The sequence below is a fragment of the Hyperoodon ampullatus genome (genome assembly GCF_949752795.1).
Source record: "Hyperoodon ampullatus genome assembly, chromosome: 10".
NCBI classification, from domain to species: domain Eukaryota; kingdom Metazoa; phylum Chordata; class Mammalia; order Artiodactyla; family Ziphiidae; genus Hyperoodon; species Hyperoodon ampullatus.
In genome coordinates this window covers 12,018,315-12,036,634 of record NC_136923.1, presented here as the reverse complement: position 1 = coordinate 12,036,634, position 18,320 = coordinate 12,018,315, and the positions used below count along the sequence as shown (strand labels likewise).

General features: G+C 49.4%; 1 protein-coding gene across 5 annotated transcripts in view; it reads left to right on the top strand.

The window, feature by feature from the left end:
* ITPR1 (inositol 1,4,5-trisphosphate receptor type 1) overlaps positions 1-18,320 on the top strand; it is a gene marked incomplete at both ends in the record, with an annotated part of 307,403 nt that overhangs the window by 213,051 nt on the left and 76,032 nt on the right. For all 5 annotated transcript variants that reach the window (XM_079713011.1, XM_079713008.1, XM_079713010.1 and 2 more), the window contains 2 exons: positions 15,481-15,661; positions 17,179-17,432. In XM_079713011.1, the coding sequence (XP_079569137.1) occupies positions 15,481-15,661; positions 17,179-17,432 (435 nt within the window). The remainder of the gene's footprint in view (positions 1-15,480; positions 15,662-17,178; positions 17,433-18,320) is intronic.

The window sequence follows — 18,320 nt, the reverse complement described above, 5'->3', positions numbered from 1 at the left end:
TGCAGTTAGTGGCTGCATGTGTGAGTGGTATGCCTGTCTTATATTTACAAGAGGAAATATCCCGTTTAATTTTCTTTTTGCACCAAGAGCCCAAGTGTTCAGAGAACATGGTGTTTTAACACTCCCTCGGTTATCAGCTGCAGAGCGGAGGTTGTATATTGTCACGTACAGTTTTCTGAGTGTATTTCTACATTGTTACCTGGCAACATTGCCACGTCGGGACAGGAAGATGTATTGGTTCCTACCAGCTCTGCGCTGTTTATATTATAGAAGGTCGATGGTGTTTTCCTCACAGGAATTTAGAAGAGGAGAAGGCTTGGGCTAATAGGGCTCAGTTGAGAGATGAGCTGATGTGCTGACCTAGGACCAGGGGTTCAGTGGGGGATGGTGGCTCTTGCCCTGCCTGGATGGATACCTTGTTGTGTTGTTGACCACCTCCCAGTTCTGATGAGAGGGGAAATCCCATGGTACGGATGAGAGCCACAGCATCCCTTATTGGGGTCACCCTCTGAGCTGCTTATATCCCTACGGGGTCTTCTGTTTAGCGGATAGGATGCGTTAAAGGCCCTGTGGTTCAGAATTTGCGTGCCTAGTGGGGCCTCGGGCCATCATAGCACCCATGCCCTGTGTGATTAACCCCATCCCTTGAAGAGATTGGTGTTCAAAACCCTTGCATCATGGGTTTGAAAGTCCTCTCGGTTGAAGCCGCACGTTCAAAGACTCAGAAGATGCTTACTGAGACCAAGGGCATTGAATTCTCCAGCACCTGTAACATTTCTTGAAAAATGCTTGAGAGGGAAAAGTTCCCATGGTAACAGTTTTTTGAAAGAGTCTTGTGGCATCACTAGGTTAGACAAGATAGCAGAGTAATGGGGGTTCAGCAGCACAGCCTGTAAGCACACGCTCCTTTCAAGCTACCTCCCGGTGAAGGTGCCAGAGCAAGAGTCTGTGCAGGAGCCCCGGCAGCGCTGGAGGCTCCGACCGGGTTGGGGTAGACCTCAGGGCCTCCCGTTGGTGTTTCCCTCTGCACTTCTCACCTCTGTTGGCCTCCCTAAGGAGGAGGCCTTTGCATTCCACTGGACTCTTACTGTCTTACCTGTAGAGAAAGAAAAAGACAACTGAGTCTTCCTGGAGGTATTTAGAAACCATCAGTTGGCTTTAAATGTATGCATTTTGAGTGCCCTGACCTCCTTTGTAAACCCAAGTCACGTATTTGGTTTTACACGGTTCTCTGTGCTTGGGTGTTAATACAGCTCCTGGCGTCATCAGAAATGTCCTCAGGACGCCACAAGATTCCTTAAAGTTTTATTCTACAGCAAGTAGATTTTTTTTTTTTTTTTTTTTATACCTGAGGAGGACTTGATCCTGAGGGTTCTGAGCTCGGATGATCCTCCTGAGTGTGGAAATCTATAGCCAACTCTTTAAACTTTAAGATGATCCCTAACTGGCTTTAAGTCCTCAACCCGCAGGCTGAAGAAAACGCTGCAGAAAAAAAAAAAAAAAACAAGGTCATGCTGCATTTTTTTGGTAAGCACAGGAATCAACAAAGAGATGTTATATAACTTCTATTTATATCCTCCCTGCTCACTATCTGCAGGCAGACAAGAGTCGCTGAGAAGGGATTTAATGAGCTCTCCGGGTTTGCTCACCTTCCTGAGCTGGTAGGAACCAGCTTGTTCTCAAGTGCGTCAGCAAAGAATCTGGCTGTGGGTGGGCGGCCAGGGTAGGTGGACGGACTTGTTGCCATGGTGTTCTTTAATTCCCCTGTCTCTCAGCCATCTCGCTCCCCCTTCCCTGACTCCTTCTTCTCCCCACCTTTTCTTTTCTTTCTTTTTTTTCCCTCCAATCTCTCAGCTTGCTTGTTTCTCCGCCTAGCTCAGTATTCTTGGAGCTGTCTCCAGAAACAGAATATTTTCCTTTTCCCCCTAAGAGTTCCCCATTGTGTAGCTCTAAGACATCAGAAGGGTTTTGGCTAAGGTGTCTTTTCTCTCACCCTCACCTATTTCTTTTCCTAGGCTAGTTTTCTTTCTTACCAGCCCCTTCGTGATAGGGACCTGTCCTGGGAGGCTTCAGGCTCATCCGATAGAAGCTTACCCTTTGCTCTCGGGTGGCCCCTGAACTAGATGGATTCCATTGCCCATTGGGCAGACCATCGCTCTGCCCTAGAGAAGGAGGGCTGTTGGCATTTCCGTAATCCTCCTTGTGCTCTTGCCCTGGTTGGGGTGACACCTCTTATCTCATCTAGCACATTGTAAGATGGAACCACATGAAAACAAAGGAAGGCGTTTGTCCCACAGTGATAATTCCTGGAGCTTGGGCAACTTCTGTTACCTGAAGGTTGCAGGTTGAGATTACTCAGCCTGCACTAAAAAAAAAAAGTGGCTGCTCCATCCAGTGCTCAGCAGGGAAGCAGAACTGCCCTCCTGAGAAGCCGCGGTGGCAGCTCTGGGGGGTGTCCACCTGCACCCTGGCTGCTCTGATGGCTTTGCCTTGTCGGTCACATTCCCACCAGAGCAGAGACATTTAAAAGACGTGAGTTAGGGAGGTTATAATGAAATGTTCTTAGAAAAGAATAAGTAGTTCCCGTGAGGATAGGCTTAAAAAAAAAACAAAGCCGAAACCCACCCCTGCCTTGCCCAAGAGTTGTGCAATTCTTAATAGCAGTAGCCTGTTTGAATAATCAAAGGCGAACTGACTTCCCCTTAGTAACTTCTGTTAGAGCCATCTGCATAAAATATCCCCAGATTCCAGACCAAGAAGGCAACTTTCTTTCCCCCCCTCTGAGTAACTGGAGGGGCTTTCCCTTTGGAACTTTTCCAGTCGAGCTAACTTCATGGTTGAGAATACTTTCTCATTAGAAACTGCCAGCGGCTAGAGTCCCGACATGGGGGCCTTAAAGACATGTCACTCACAAGCCTGGACCCTGAGCACTCTGAGAACCTAAGTGACATTCACAGATGGCATCGGCATTTCTGCCATGACCCTCCTTCTCACTGAGAAATCTATGCCCACGTGCATTTCCTGAGTCCTCTAAGTTCCTCTGTGAACGTGTCAGAGCCTCTCTTGATGTTTCTCCCAGTTACCTTTGCCTGGGTTTTAAATTTGTCATCAAGATGTCCCAGATGCCAAAGGGGAGAGTCCTGTAAACCATCTGATATCTTCAAGCCACTCGTTTTCCTTTGAATTCAGGACTTAAAAATTTATATTGCTGTTGGAGGATGGTGCTTCAGTTGCCCTCACCATACGGTGTTTGAAAAATGTGTTTTCATTCGCCTCTTTGCAACACAAGCCCACAGACTGTTCGGCCCCGAGCTTGTGGTTACCAAGTCAGGGGTGTGAGCCAGGTTCTGAGATGGAAGGTCTACGAATGATTGTCCTTCCCCGCCCACCTTAATAATGCAAGTGTCAGCGAGGTCAGAGTAGTTAACAGTTAACTAGACGGATTAGGATCCCCAGCCAGCCTGAGCCCATCGCAGGGACCTGGGCACAAACCTGAGAAGCCTCTGAGAGGTGAGACCGCCACATTAGCCTCTTTCAGCTGGCCTTTGGCATTCGGCGTTTTCACCGCTTGGCAGGATTTTGAGCTTTCACGGACAGGGATCTTCTGGTTATTGAGTTAAACTTCACCTGCCATAGATGCAAAGCTGGACTCGATTTAAGTTTTGCAGGATTGCACGTCCTTCAGGACTGTTGTGCGTTCATTAAGATAGCAGGTATTGATGGAGCACCTGCTGGGTGCCAGGCACTGGATGAGGTGGCCGTGACACGGTCTGGACTGAGATCATAGAGGGCCTGCCCTCGAGGAGGTAAAAGTCTAGCAGGGGAGATGGATCATAAGCCAGTTAACAATTAAATAAGGGAGAAGCGTGAAGAGGGAAGAGTGTCATGGAGAAGCCACTTAGGGTGGTCAGAGGAGGCTTCTCCAGGGAGATGCGTTTAAGCCCAGACTTAGCAGACGAGAAGAGAACAAGTGGCGTGAAGAGCAGAGGGCAGGAGTGTTCAGACAGATGGGTTGGCATGAGCCAACATGTTGCAGGAGCTGAAGGAAGCCAGCGTGGTTGGAACATAGCACTGGGGGTTGGTGGGGGCAGGGGCACGGGGCATGAGACCACTGCTCGACCCAGGTACTGAGCTTATCATCAGGTGGGTGGCTGAATTAGGTGATCTCCACGGCCCCTGCCAAGCCCTAGTCAGTGCTTCTAAAGGGCACCAAGTTGGCTCGGGCTGTAACCTACTTGGATACACGTTACTGATGCCAGAGCCATAATCTATTAAGCAGCACTTACACAGATGAGTGCTGTGTAATTTTACCCCGCCATCTCCATCCGTCTGGCCATCTGTACCTTTTACTCTTGGATCCCAAGGATGTTCTCTGCAGCCATATGGGCCCCCTGATGGGCCAGTACCCAGTGAAATGGACCTGCTGGGTTGGGAGGACTGAAAGTCCTGGAGCGTGTCCTTTGGGGTTCAGACCAGGACTGAGACCTGAGAGGTCATTTGATCGAGCAGAGGACAGCGGGTGATGGTGAGCCTTCCGTCAGGAAGGTGCTCGCTTTGCTTGATGTTTTGCTGTTTGCCAGCCAACGTCCTTGCCCCCAACAGGCCAGGGTATATTTATTTCTTTTTGGATGTTATCCGTCGAGCAGGTGTGTCACAGTTCAGTTTGTTGAGAGTGGGGAAGGGAAAGTGTCTGGTACAGAACACCTACCAGGTGCAGGCCCTGTGCTGGGCTTGCACTGTGTTACCTTCTTGATTCCATCCTCCAGGCCTCTTGGGTGGCACTTCCCCTCCTCCTTCCTCCGTTACAGATGAGGAAACCGAGGCTGCAGGTTCATAAATGCCCTGTCCATACCTGCCCAGCTCCTCAGCCACCCCTGTCCACCTGTTTGTACCTTGCTGAGTGTGCAGGACGTGGAGCCCTTTCTCTGAGCCCCTGCTGCTCTCCGTACAAACACAGAGAATGGGTGTGCAAAGGATTCTTCTTGACGTCGACATAAAGCTCAATGCAGTTGGATGCCCTGGGGAACCTTGGTGATTTTAGGGCAGAAAATGTCCGTCAGTGTTGATGGATCGGCCCTCAGGTACCCAGGCTAGAAATAAGACCAAAGAGCGAAGGTCTTATCCTCCGACTCCTGTGTCAGTTCTTTATTGATAACGCGGATGGGACCCCCAAGTGAGGCGGGAAGGGACAGCAGCCGCGTCGCCCCTAGGCTCTGGGCAGGGGACCCACCTGAGCCCTCCTTTGCTGATGCCCGGGGTGCGTTTCTTGCTGATGGAGTTTTTGCAGCACCTCTTGCATCGTTCTTTTCAGGTCTCATGATACACATTGGAGGCCCACTGAGAAGGCCTCTGTCCCCCTGTCACAGATCCCACAGCGAGGCTGTGGGCAAGCTGACACGAGACCTGAGAGTGTCACCTGAACCACCAGAAGGCACTTTCGTTAAATCATAGAATCAGTCCTGGAGGGCACCCTTGGAGACTAGTGTGCGTCTCCAGCAGCCCCAGACGTTTACTGATACTGATTTTCTTCTTCTCTAGTTGAGTAGATGTCTGGAGACCGAGATTCCAAAGCCTCCCTGAGTACTTTAACAAAAGTCGTCCCTGAGGTCTAACCAGAGCCTCGTCTGCTTCACGGTGCCTTTCTTTTTTATAAACCTCATGTTGGCTTGAAGGGCCACCAAAGTACCTTCTTGTACTTAAAGAAATTTCCCAACCAGGTCCCTGCCGCAATCTCCCGTCGCTTCAGGCAAATTTGGGGTTGCTTCTGTTTCCCATTTTACTGGTCATCATTGTTTTTCTCTGGAGGCTCTTTGTTTTCCTGCTTTTGGCCGGAAAGGACAGACGGCTGTGCCAGCGCACCCCACAAAATATGCTGGCCTTTGGCTTCTGTAAGGAGGTTTGAGAATTGAACCCAGGGAAAATTGGGAGTCCCCTTAACTTCTTGTCCCTGGGTCTTCTAGAATGAAGGCTGATCTGCCTCCCTGAAATCTGTGTGATTTTACTCTTAAATATTGCTAGAGATGTTATCGCTGACAGTTTACCTACACATACAGGGGCTTTGTAAGATAACACCTTCAAAAAAAATTTTTTTTAGGAAGTACAGTTTGTTGGTTGAGGTGTCATGGATGAGTATGTGAGAAGCTGTCAGTGTTCTGATCTACACGGGAGAAGCGGGGACCAGACTGCTCACCAGATCGGGCAGACTTTCCTGGCCAGTGCTGTTTCCTGTGGGCCCCGGGGGACAGGTAAGGAGAGGTGTTAAGCTCTCAGGTCTCAGAAGAAAAGTGGTTCTTAGGGAACAGGTGGGACTTTGCTGCTTGCTAAAACCAGAATTAACTCACCTTGAAAAGCATCGTGAAGCTCCAGTGCTTTGGTATTGACCTTGGAGCTCAGGCCCTTCCCTGGAGCCCAGTGCCCAGATTAATTTGGTCTTCCTTGTCCTCCAGCCCCTCTCTCAGGCCTTGGGAATCAACGATAAGCGGACGGTGGCCTCCGTCCAGCCCTGGCAGGGAAGAGGAGTTGAAACATGCTGTTTATGTCTGAGTTATTAAGAGATGGCTCTACAGTTTGGATGAGGGAGGAACTCTTTTCAGAAAAATGAAGTTGAAATGTCAGTGCCTTTACAACCCATACTTCGTTCACTTCATCACTTCCTTCTTTTCTGTTTTAAAGTTTATGTTATTTCTGAACTCATTAAAGCTGACAGCATCCTCAGAGACATTGGTGAGCTGAGACTTGCAGATGTTTACTGGTTGAAACCCATCAAACCTTGCTAAAAAAAATGTCCTCAGAGTGAGTGATCATTTATACCAGGGGAGTGTTTGATTCTTAATGCCCTCTTCACTAATTATTAGATTCTTTTCAAATATCATACTTTTCCTGAAGTCAAGAATAGTTGAAAATATTGGAAAAACAGTTCATGTTGAAAGGCTTGGGCCTGTCCACGGGGAGGGTCTGACACCATTCTGCCTTGGGTGTATTACACTTTGAGAAGTGGAAGCAACAACATTTGTCTCTGTGTCTAATGGAATCTGAATGGCATCTGTAACTAGCGGAATTCCAGCTGGATTTTTTTTTTTTAACTTCCTTCATTGTGACAGTTACTGGGAAAGGCTCTTCAGTGTGTTTTTGCTGTCAATTTACAGGCCATCTTGACCTACCAGTACGAGCTGGGCTTGTTTATCTTTGGATGTTTTTGGGACACTAGACTTTGGTCATCACATAACACCCAGCACATTAGTCGCTCCACCTGTCTTACCTGCTAACTGATTTCCTTTGAAAGTGGTACTGATAGATTATACACCCTGCATTTGAGTAGCTTCCCGTAGTAATCAAAGTGCGTTTCTCATAGTGTTTCATAACTGCAGCCTTGATGGACCCCCTCCATGTGATGCACGCAGGGCAGGTGGTAAGAGTCATGTTTTTCAGATAAGGAACCTAGGGCACAAATGCAGTTAAGCAAATTGCCCAAGTTCACGTAGCTGGTTATTGAGGAGCCATGGCCAAAATTCAGGTTTCCAGACTTGCAATTCTCCAGGCTCCTGTGCCTAAAGCATGTGTGTTTTATCACGTGGTTCCTGGTACATGATCTTTGGGTTTTGATTGTTGTCATGGGTTTCTAAGAAAGGGACTCAAGACCTACGGTGGTCATTGAGTGCTAGTGGTTCGGTGAACAACCCGTAACACGCAGCCCTGGCAAAGCTTCAACTAGCAAAAGAGGCTTCTTTGGGAGCCCAGATTAACAAGAGCATCAGGCCTTGCGGGAAAGTTGGGGCATTCACATGTGTTCCTACCATGGCTATTCTTTCCTGTGAGAAGAGTCTGTGAGACTCTGCTGTGCAGCTGAGAGACCTGGGCTGGTGGGTAGGGAGTGCGTTATAAAAAGCCAAAAGGTGTTTGGAGTTTGACACACTCTTGCTCAGGTGAGAGGTGTTGAACAAAGCAGGGGCGTTGAGAGCATGGGCTGAGGTGTCGGACCAGTGGGGCTTGAGTCCTGGGGCACCACCACCACCACTTCCTAGCTGTATGACTTGGCAAGTTATTTAACCTCTTTGAGTCTCAGTTTCCTCGTCTGTAAAGTGGGGATAGTGGTAGCCCCTACCTCATGGGGTAGTTAGAAGGGTTAAATGAGATACTGTATACAAAGCACTTAGGTAGGTGCCAAGCAAATCAGAAGGCTTCAATCATTGTTCACTGTAATTTACAGATCAGGGGTCCCCAGGAAGTGATGAAGTCTCAGTTAATCACAGGTATAGGAAGAGAACCCCACAAGGTAAACCCCACACTTGGGTAGCCATTGCTGTCACTCTGTCACTCACAGAGCCTCTGAACAAGCTGGACAGGAATGGGTTGGTCTGTTTGGAGACATCCCTTCAAGTCCTGGAGACTCCAGGGCCGAGGCCGAGGTCCCCGTGTGCCAGAGGCAGAGTCAGAAGAGAAAAAGTCAGCCTCCAGGGAGGAATTTCCATCTGCTCCTGGAAGCACAAGGATTCAGCACTGCTCAGCAGTCACATTTTTCAAATTCTTGCATTTAGCCTGAGAACTTAATTCATTCTGCAGCAGATAAGTGAGCACGCAGAGTGAATGTCATGGGCTGTGTACCAGGCAGTCAGATAGAAAAGCTCATTCTCTGGAGTCTCTGAAGGCTCAGTGTGAGGGTTTCTAGAAGATGGACTGCTGCCGGGTGAAATGCTTTCCTTTGGGGAAGGACCAAAGTCTCAGAGCTGTCCCAGGAGTGCTGGGGGCTGCTCCCCGCATACCGTCCCCTCTCCTGCCGGACCTGTCCTGGATCACATCCACCTCTGCTTCCTGCTGCTGCCACTTCCTTTATCTGAGATGCTCGTAAAGGGCTCCTCCCGTGTCCCTGCAGGTGCAGGCTGCCTGGCTGGCTCTGGGTTCCAAGGTTCCAAGACTGTCTTTGCCCTCCTTCCCCCAAGTCTCTGAATTCTGGGGAAGACGGCTTTTCAATAAGGTGCTCATTCGCTCACCTTCCCTGTTGTATGTCCAGCACATGGCGAAGGCCCGTGCCTCCCATTTTTCTCCCCACACCCCATCCTGCACAGTGTGACCTCTTGCACCTAAAGAAAGGAGTCCCCCCACCCCATCCTGCACACTTCCGGCCTGTTGTTTAGAGGAGCTGCCAGTTGTCTGCTGGTCCCTAACTTCGGGCCGCCTCTGGTTTCAGGAGCCGGGGGGACCTGTCATAAATCACGTTCCTTTCCTTTGCAAGGACTTGGCTGGGCACAGAGGGTGGCTGCCGGGCTAATTAAGGGATATCTTATTATTTTCAAGAGTGATCTGAAAGGGTGGTCTCCTTATTATTTTAAACTAAGACCTCAGTTCTTCAGTCCCCATACAGCTCAAGCAGCCCAAGGAGGGCAAACTGTGTCTGCTTGACAGTTACCTGAGAGCAGGAATGAAATTCGAGCTGCTTGCTGTGTCAGCCAGTCATCCACCACCGAGCCTGGGCAAAGGGACTGGCTCGAGTAGGCAGGAGACGTGGGCTCTGTGTGGCCTTGAGATGTCTGTTTCCCCCTCTGGGCCTCAGTTTCCTCCTCTGTAAAATGTGAAGGGCTGGACTAAATGGGTAGTTCCCAAACCACATCCTGTGGAGCCCTGGCATTGCAAGGAGGAGTTCCAGTGATGTGAGGGGCTTCCTCCCTGCTGTGTTTCAGGCTGAGCAGTTCTGCCTGTATCTCTCATATACCCGGATCCTTATGGAAGGTGGTGTTAGGGGACGGAGGAGAAGCAGGGTTTCCCTGCTGGGAAAAACATCTGGAAATGTCTGGAATAGAGTGCTTCCAGCTTCAACATTCTGTGATCCATATTTTCTGTTTTGTGGGGATTGTTTTTAAGCCTGGCTTACAGTGGCCATACCTGGGTCCCCTCCCACCTCTGTCCCCCAGAGCTTCCATGGAGGTGGCCGCTGCAGGTGGTCACTTTCTCACCTGGCCCAACCCCGGCTTCCTTCCCTAAGGCCACTCCAAACATGGACCTGTTGTCCGCAATGTTGGCATTGACGCTGTGTCTGCCCCCAAACCCACCCTCGCTTTTTTGGAGTTGCCTGCCCATCACTGGGGCTGGTGTTCCGTGTGATCACTAAGAAGGCAGGCGGTGCACAGGGCCTTGAGTGCAGAGGCAGGGAGTGGGCGTGGCTCTGCCACACATCAGCTGCCCTCTCCTGACCCCAGCTCTCCTGTCTATAACGTGATAGATTTATGAATGGTGATATCTATCCTGACAATCTCCTAGAACGCTGATGAGACAGCTTATGTGAAGAGGGCTTTGGAATCACATGCGATTTGGAGATAAGCAGAGGGTGAAGAAAGATGGGCCATGAGGGCGGCAGACGCAGATCCCTCTGCAGGGGGAGATGGCCTCTGAGGGTGGCCCCTTGTCTGGACAGCCTTGACAGAGTTTTCTAGCCTTCGGGTAACAAAGCAGTTTTTTTCTCCCTTCTCTTCCTTTTTATTGTGATGTGATTTACATACAATAATATGTAGAGATTTTAAGTGTACAATTTGATCAGATTTGACAGATGTTTATACCTATCGTATTTGTTTTCAATGGCTGCTGTAACGAATCACTAAAATCTCAGTGGCTTAAGACAGCCAGATTTTTTATCTCACAAGTTCGACATGAGTCTTAACTAGACTAAAATCAAGGTGTCAGCGGGGCTGCATTCCTTTCTGGAGGCTCCGGGGGAGAATCCGTTTCCCTGACTTTCCCAGTTTCTAGAGGCCCCTTGGCTGTGGCCCCTTCCTCATGTTCAAAGCCAGCGATGCTGAGTGGAGGTCCTTCTCACACCATATCACTCTACCCTCCTGTTCTACTTTAAAGAACCCTTGTGATGACACTAGCCCCTCTGAATAATCCAGCATAATCTCCCTATTTTAAGGTTAGCAACCTTAATTCCATCTGCAACCTTATTCCCCTTTGCCATGTAAGGTGACATATTCACAAGTCCCAGGGATTAGGGTCTGGACATCTTTTCAGGGATGGGGGCGCATTATTCTCTCTACCACACCTGTGTGACCTCCACCCCAATCAAGACATTTCCTTCACTCCAGAAAGTTCTCGTTTCCCTTTTAGTCACTTCCCATTCACCCGCCCCCCGTTTTGCTTTCTCTTAACTGGGACTAATGTTGCCTGCTCTAGGCCAAGTTTATTTGGAAGGGGGTGCTCAAACCTGCTGGGTGGGGTGGAGTGAAAAGTTTGGAGAAGTGAAACAGTCTCTCCATGGCTCTTGGCTCTAGGTTTTGGGGGTGGAGGTTGGGGTGTGATTCACTGAAATCACGCCCATGGAGGGAGGTAGACCAGTGCCCATTGAAGAGCCTGAGGCGGGCCGGGGCCGAGTCCCCGCCTGCTCGGGTCTGAGGTCCCACCCGCTTCTGGGGAAACAGTCCTGAGGAGGGCGCTCCTTTCCCGCCCGCAGCTCCTCCGAGCACACTGTGAAGGAAGCAGGTGGAATGGACAGGTCTGTGAGCCATGTGCAGGGCCTGGTCTCACCGAGTCCAGATGACACCAGGCACCAGGGAGGGCCAGCGAGGGTCTGCAGGAGCCCCTGGCCCCGGCCGGCTCCACGGCCCCCATGCCTCCCCCGACACAGCCCCCGATTGGGGACCGGGGGTCCTTAGTTCCTCCACACGCCTCCGTTTTCTCTTCTCCTCCCGTACGAGGTACCAGCACTTCCCCTCTGGAGCCCAAGATGTCTTCCGTCCAGGGCGTCTGCTGAGCTTCTCAGCTGGGGCCCCTGCAGCCCCGCTGTCACCCCTCGTCGCTGCTTGGCCGCTTCCCGGGCCCGTGCCTCTCACGGCATCCTGGGAAGACGATGTCTGTCACAGTGTGGGCTTCTCGGGCGTGCTCCACGCCTGCTGCACATTATCTGAAAGACCCAAAAGGGTCTCCTGATCTCAGAAAAGAGTAATAGTAACAACTGCTTCATCAGGGCCTGTGTGTGAGGTGAGACGCACGAAGGTTCACCCCAGGTTCCTGGCACCTCGTCAGGTCAGCCGTTGGGAGTGTTACTGTGATTATCTCGGGTTTTCATAACCACCCGGGAAGGGCACACCCTGTTATAGTGCCCATTTTGCAGATGAGAAGATTGGGGTTTCAGAGACGTCGTCACTTTCTGAGATGACACTGGCTGGTGAGCGGTGGAGCCGAAGGCCGGTCTTTCTGACGGTTCTCACCCCTTAGCTGCTTGGGTGATGCCTTTGCTGTGGGGTTTTCACATGATACTAATGTCATGGTAGTACGAAACCAACACACTTAGCGGGCACTGTGCTAAGCACTTTGTGTGCACCCTGGCAGCCCTTCCACGTGGGTTCAGAGAGGTCGAGTAATTTGCCCAGGGTCACAGAGCCAGTGGATAAGGGACCCCAGCCTTGAACCCAGGAGGTCCAGCTGGAAAGCCTGTCCTCCTAACCCCTCCGTTAAGAGACGTTTCCTTCCTTCGAAGCACTGGTGGTATCTCTCCTCTTGCTTCTTACGAAGAGGTGTGATGGAGTTGGTCTCTCGTTTCAGCATGATGGCCGGGTGCCTCGGAGCCAAGCCCAAGACTCCCAGAATCACCTCTCCCATCCTCCAGCCCCCACCCTTGCTTGATGTCGGTTTTCTGTGCTTCCTCATGTCACCGTACCCCACTGTCCACTCTGTCGTTTTATTGACCACATTCTGTTTATAAAGCAGCTTCAAATCCTTGAGGGACGGGGACTGTTATAAACAGTGCAAGATAAATATACTGGCCATTGCAGAAATGTATGTAGAAGCCTGTAATCCTCAGTGCCTTGCCTTTCTCTCATTTTATAAGAGGTGTCCTTGCCCTGACCCTGTCAGGTGACGTGGGCTGGGTTAACCAGCTAGACCTGAAGCAGTGCATTTGTAGCGGGTGATGGGTATGTACTCTTGCACTCTTACCGATGACAGATGGCAGGCTTTGGCTCTTTATTTATTTACTTATTTACTTAAAGTGCACTTGTTTTCTTGAATGACCGGAGTGTCCAAGGATGCTTTTTCAGTTGCCTCCATGCCGTGAGAAGACTTAAGGGGCAGCATCTGAAGTTCATTGCCCCGAGCAGCCGCCTCCTGTGCAGTCCCCTCCTGACCTCGTGTGGGTGAGATGCTGTGTGACGCCTCTTGGTGGAAAATGTAATCACCATATTTAGGTGGCTATAGGTTGAGGTCTTAGTCCCCCGCACACCTCCTCTTGTTTGTCTGCGGAAGCACTGGCTCTCAAAGAAGTGAACAATTGGAACTTGGTTTCTCACATTAGAGGTTATGAGAAATAAGAATCTACAGTATGGTGGGAATTTATTTCTGCCGTGGCCACTGAATATAAGTAGGATCTGATGGTAGGGGGATAGCGAGTCAAGAGGAGCCATAAAGTGTTGAGTTGTATTCATTCTTTCATCAAATCATTATAGAGCGCCTTCTATGTGCTGGGCCTCTTCTGGGTGTTCTGACGACAGCTGTGAACCATGTAGGCGAGGCTCCTGCCCTCTTAGAGTTTACACTCTGCCCAAGACAGACAGTAAGTAGGTGAACAGTAAATACAAGTGTCGTTTCAGGGGCCAATCGCTATGAAGAATAAAATAGAGCATGTGAGAATAAACAGCTGGCGTGGCTGCTGCGTTAGTAGGATGGTCAGGGGTGGTTTTCTTGAGGAGGTGATGTTAATGCTGTGACTGAAAGACGAGGGGACTCCAGCCATGGGAAGAGCCAGGAAGAACAGGGCAGTGGCGCTGAGTGTCTGCTACTGTTTGCCAGCACTCTGTTGAGTCAGTGGTTAAAAGGCTATTTTAGTGAAAGTCATTAGGGTGACGATTGAATGACTGTGTCTTTTTCCTACCAAGCCGCCAGTTTCATGGGGCGCAGGCCTCTTTTTGATCAGCATTGTTTCTCCTATAATGGGCGTAATCCCTGACTCATGGCAGGTGCACAGTAAATAGTGGATGGGCGGATGGACAAATGGAACGCTGGTTGAATGGATGGACGAACTAGAAGCCTAAAGGAAAACAGAGGGAAGTCAAGGGCAGTGGAGCACGCTGAAGGCTCGAGCTTGGTTCACAGAGTGGGAGCGTTGGAGGACTCACTGACACACAGGATGATGACGCAGAGCAGCAGGCAGTGACTTGTAAACTGGTGTTTGGGAGTGGCTGGAGGAGAAAAGACAGAACCAGAGAGCACAAGTAGGAAGGCTGGATCCTGTGCTGTATGTAAGAAACAGCCAGAGGTAAAGAAGAACAGGGAGAGGGAAAAGAAAGGGCACGATCAAGAAGAGCTTGGTGGGCAAATGAGGCAGACATTTGTCGGGGTAGCATATGGGCTAGTGGCTAGAAGAAGGGTCACAGTGACTGCAGTTGCACGTTGGCAGATGGAAACATGGTGGCTCTCGGGGCGGGGGCAGGTGCTGAATCAAGCACTGGGTGTGGGGGGGTGAGAGATGGAGCAGTTCAGGGGCTTCATGAGGCTGGTAAGATGTTGTTTTTTTCTGGGATTGCAAGCCTAGGGTTACCTTCTGTAGGGAAGTGCCATCTTTCCAAATGGGGGAGGATATGAAACTGGCAGAAAGCACCAACTGGGAGAAGCAAAGATATTGTTTGGAGCTTTGTTTAATTCCACTGGAAATTGACCGTATTGTATTTTTATGTAAATAACTCACAACAGCGTGGTATTTGCAAAGGGGCGAAAAGAGAGTGCTCACAAATGAAGTTGAGATACCATATTGTGTTTTTATATCAACAATGTATACTATTGCTTGCAGTGGGTCCAAAAACAAATGTGTATTCAAGAGGCGAGCTACCTGTTAATTGTTAGCTTTTTCATCTAACCACCCTTTACCTGCCCTTTAAAACCTGATTCGAAAATCACCTTTTTCAGGACGATTCTGGGATCACTCCAGCCCAATGTCATCCTTGCCACCTCCGAGCTTCTATAATATAATTGTCTGTGTAGCTTCTGGAGCACGTTTTACGCATTTAAGCCCTCCTTATGGGCGTGTCATGCTAACCTGGAATGGAGCCCTATAGGGGCAGGTAGCACGTCTTACTCATCTGTATATATTCACAAGGCTTTGCAAAGAGGAGGGCTCATAGAAGTCCTTAAACACATGACTGGCCCTGCAATGATCACCAAAAATACATTCTGTTTCCATTGTTAGTGGAGTTGATTTATATGTGTGTAGGGGGTTGTGCTTCGTTGGCTGAAATCTGCCCACCACCCCTTAGCATGCTTCCCAAGCCTATATGACTGATTCAGCCAAGGAGTGGCAGTTTGCTTTAAAGGCTCTGTGTAGAAAACCTCAGGCTGTAGAAGCCAGAGAATGACACTGCATTGAACGGTGTTTAACCCTGGTCCAAAGTTAGACCGTTTTTGAGGTTTTGTGTCTGGCTCTGATCTCCAGGAGGTTTTGGTGTCCTGAGTGGGATTCAGTAACTGGTGTGTCACAGTGTTGAAAAAGCTGTGGGTTTTCCTTGGCAGCACTCCTTTTTCTGCCGGTTGACAGAAGATAAGAAGTCGGAGAAATTCTTCAAGGTCTTCTATGACCGAATGAAGGTGGCCCAGCAAGAGATCAAGGCAACGGTGACAGTGAACACGAGTGACTTGGGAAATAAAAAGAAAGATGATGAGGTAGACAGGGATGCCCCATCACGGAAAAAAGGTAAATGCCCCCCTGCATGCAGCTCTTCAGTCAGCTGGATTGTAAACATGGGAGGAATCCCTGGTTTTCCTTTAGTTTTAACACGACTTCTAGACTCCAGACTGTTTTCTGACTGGGGCTTTCAGAAGAAGAAAACCAATCTGGCTGTGATATAATTCTTCCTGTGTAACCTGAACTGAATTCCTGCTGCTTTGGAGGCTCCTCTTGTTTAAGAAACCAACATACATTCTTCTTTGTCAGACTCGGGGTTTTATTGGCAGGAAATCCATTAATCATCTTTTCCTGTAATTTCCATTTAATGTTAGAGAAAGTTGTGGAATACGCACTTTAAAACTGGCTGTCGTCTTTTGTCAGCTAATCCTCCCTTGTTTTCTGAAATATTTGAAAGTTCGTAAAGCTTTTTATCCATTATCCCCCTTGAAGACAAGTTATTACTGGGGAGTGGGGAGACCCAAAAGTGTTGGAGTCAAATGGCCGTGAATAGGTCTGAGTCTCGTTGTTTTAAGTTTAGAGCCGAGTTCCTCAGCCACAGCACATGGGACATCTGGAGAATCCGTTGCTATCAGGGCTGCCCTGTGCATTGCTGGCTGTTTAGCAGCATATGTGGCCTCGACCCAGTAGATACCAGTAGCCCACCCCCAACTTAAAATCTCTCCAGACATTGCCTGTCGTCCCCTGGGTGGAGATGGGGTCAAAATCATCCCTAGTTGATCACCACTGGTCTAGAATGGGAAGAAAGAGAAGAAAAAGAAGAAAGGCTAACATTTACTGAGTACTTTCTATGAACCAGGCACTGTCCAAAGTCCTTTACATGTGTTACTTCATTTAGAACTCAAGTGGACATTGTAAAATCGATAAAATCATTATCCCCATTTTACAGATGCGGAAACTGAGGCATAGGGATGGTAATTAACTTGTAGGATATGGAGCTAGTAAGGATATGGAGCTAGTAAGTACTAGAGTCAGGATTTGAACCCAGGCAGTCTGGCTACAGAGTCCAATGCTCCTAACTCTTATCTAGTGCCTGGTTACCTTACAGGGTTACTCTGAAGATTCGGTGAGGTAATAAACATCAAGTGCTTAATCACGGTGCCTTGGGGCTTAGTAAAGGGCTCCGTCCATTGTTGTGTAAGAACAGTAATTACAGTTTGCTTAGCTTATGTTGACTGTCTCAGGAACATTCTAGAGGAAGACTTCACTGATGTTCTCCCCATTTTACAGATGAGGAAGCTGAGGCCCAGAGTCAGATGTATGAGGTTGACAGAACCTCTACTGCTTTTCCTCTAAACCACAGAGCAAGTGTAGGTGACGTGTTAGAGCCACCAGCAAGCTGGAAGGGCTCAACTTACTTTTAATCCTAAGAGGTGAGAGAACATGGTGGCTTCTTGGAGCATTTTGCCAACCTTGAGGGACTCTCGGGCGAATTCCAGAACTTAGGTCTCTGAACGTTATCTTTGGCGTGGTGAATAGCGTTCCTGGGATTCGGCAGCACTGACCATCTTCCATTGGCGTTCTAGCCAAAGAGCCCACGACACAGATAACGGAAGAGGCCCGGGATCAGCTCCTGGAGGCCTCTGCCGCCACCAGGAAAGCCTTCACCACCTTCAGAAGGGAGGCTGACCCCGACGATCACTACCAGTCAGGGGAGGGCGCCCAGGCCACAGCAGACAAGACCAAGGACGACCTGGAGATGAGCGCAGTCATCACCATCATGCAGCCCATCCTCCGCTTCCTGCAGCTCCTGTGCGAAAACCACAACCGGGACCTACAGGTGAGGGCTGGGGGGCAGCGGGGGGTGGGGGGCGGTCCCAGGTCCTCACAGCTGCTGCCGCTTACTGTGACATCTCAGCTCCTCTCCTTTCAGCCCATCTCTTCGAGCTGAGGACCCAGCATGGTTCTCGATGTCTGGGCACTAGAAGTGTTTCTCTTTCTTGTCGTCCCCACTGTCTCCACAGGGACAGGGACCAGATCTCATGCTCAGCAGTGTAGTTGCCACCCGCTCCACATGTATTTGTTTTATGTGTGTATGTGCCTCTGTGTGTGTGTGTATCTGGTAGTCTGCCACCGTTTGATACATAGGTGCACAGGTAAAACTTGAATGGATGGAGGGGTGGATGATTAAATATACTAGACTTAACAGAATCTGGTACATAGAATGTTCTAATCAAATATTTCTTGGTTGAATGAATGAAGTGGCTTTCTGGTGTTTTACACAAATGTTCAAAAGTATTTGTTGAACTTATTATTCCAGAAATCCTTTGTTCGCTTTTTTTTTTTGTCGTGGGATGATAACAGTGGCCAGGTTTATTGGGCACTTAGATGATCCTGGATGCTTAGTGTTGCCTGTATTATAACACTTGTTTTATAGATGAGGAAAACAAGAGGCACAAGACCCAGTGAGGGAGTACAGAGCTTGGAACTGAACCCAGGCAGTCTGGTGGGTAGAGGCTGTGCTGTCAACCACCACATTAAGACAGAGGGCGTTTTCTTCCTTGCAGAGTTTCCCCAAGAGCAGAGGCTTTTCAGGAAGGGCCAAGGATGGGTTCCAGAGATACCCTCTTTGTTTTGAGTGGGCACAGGTCTGTGGAAGCTGCCTCTGCCCAGGAGAAGCATGCTAGAGCACCAGGACCTCGGCCTTCTCCTTGTTTTGCTTCTGACC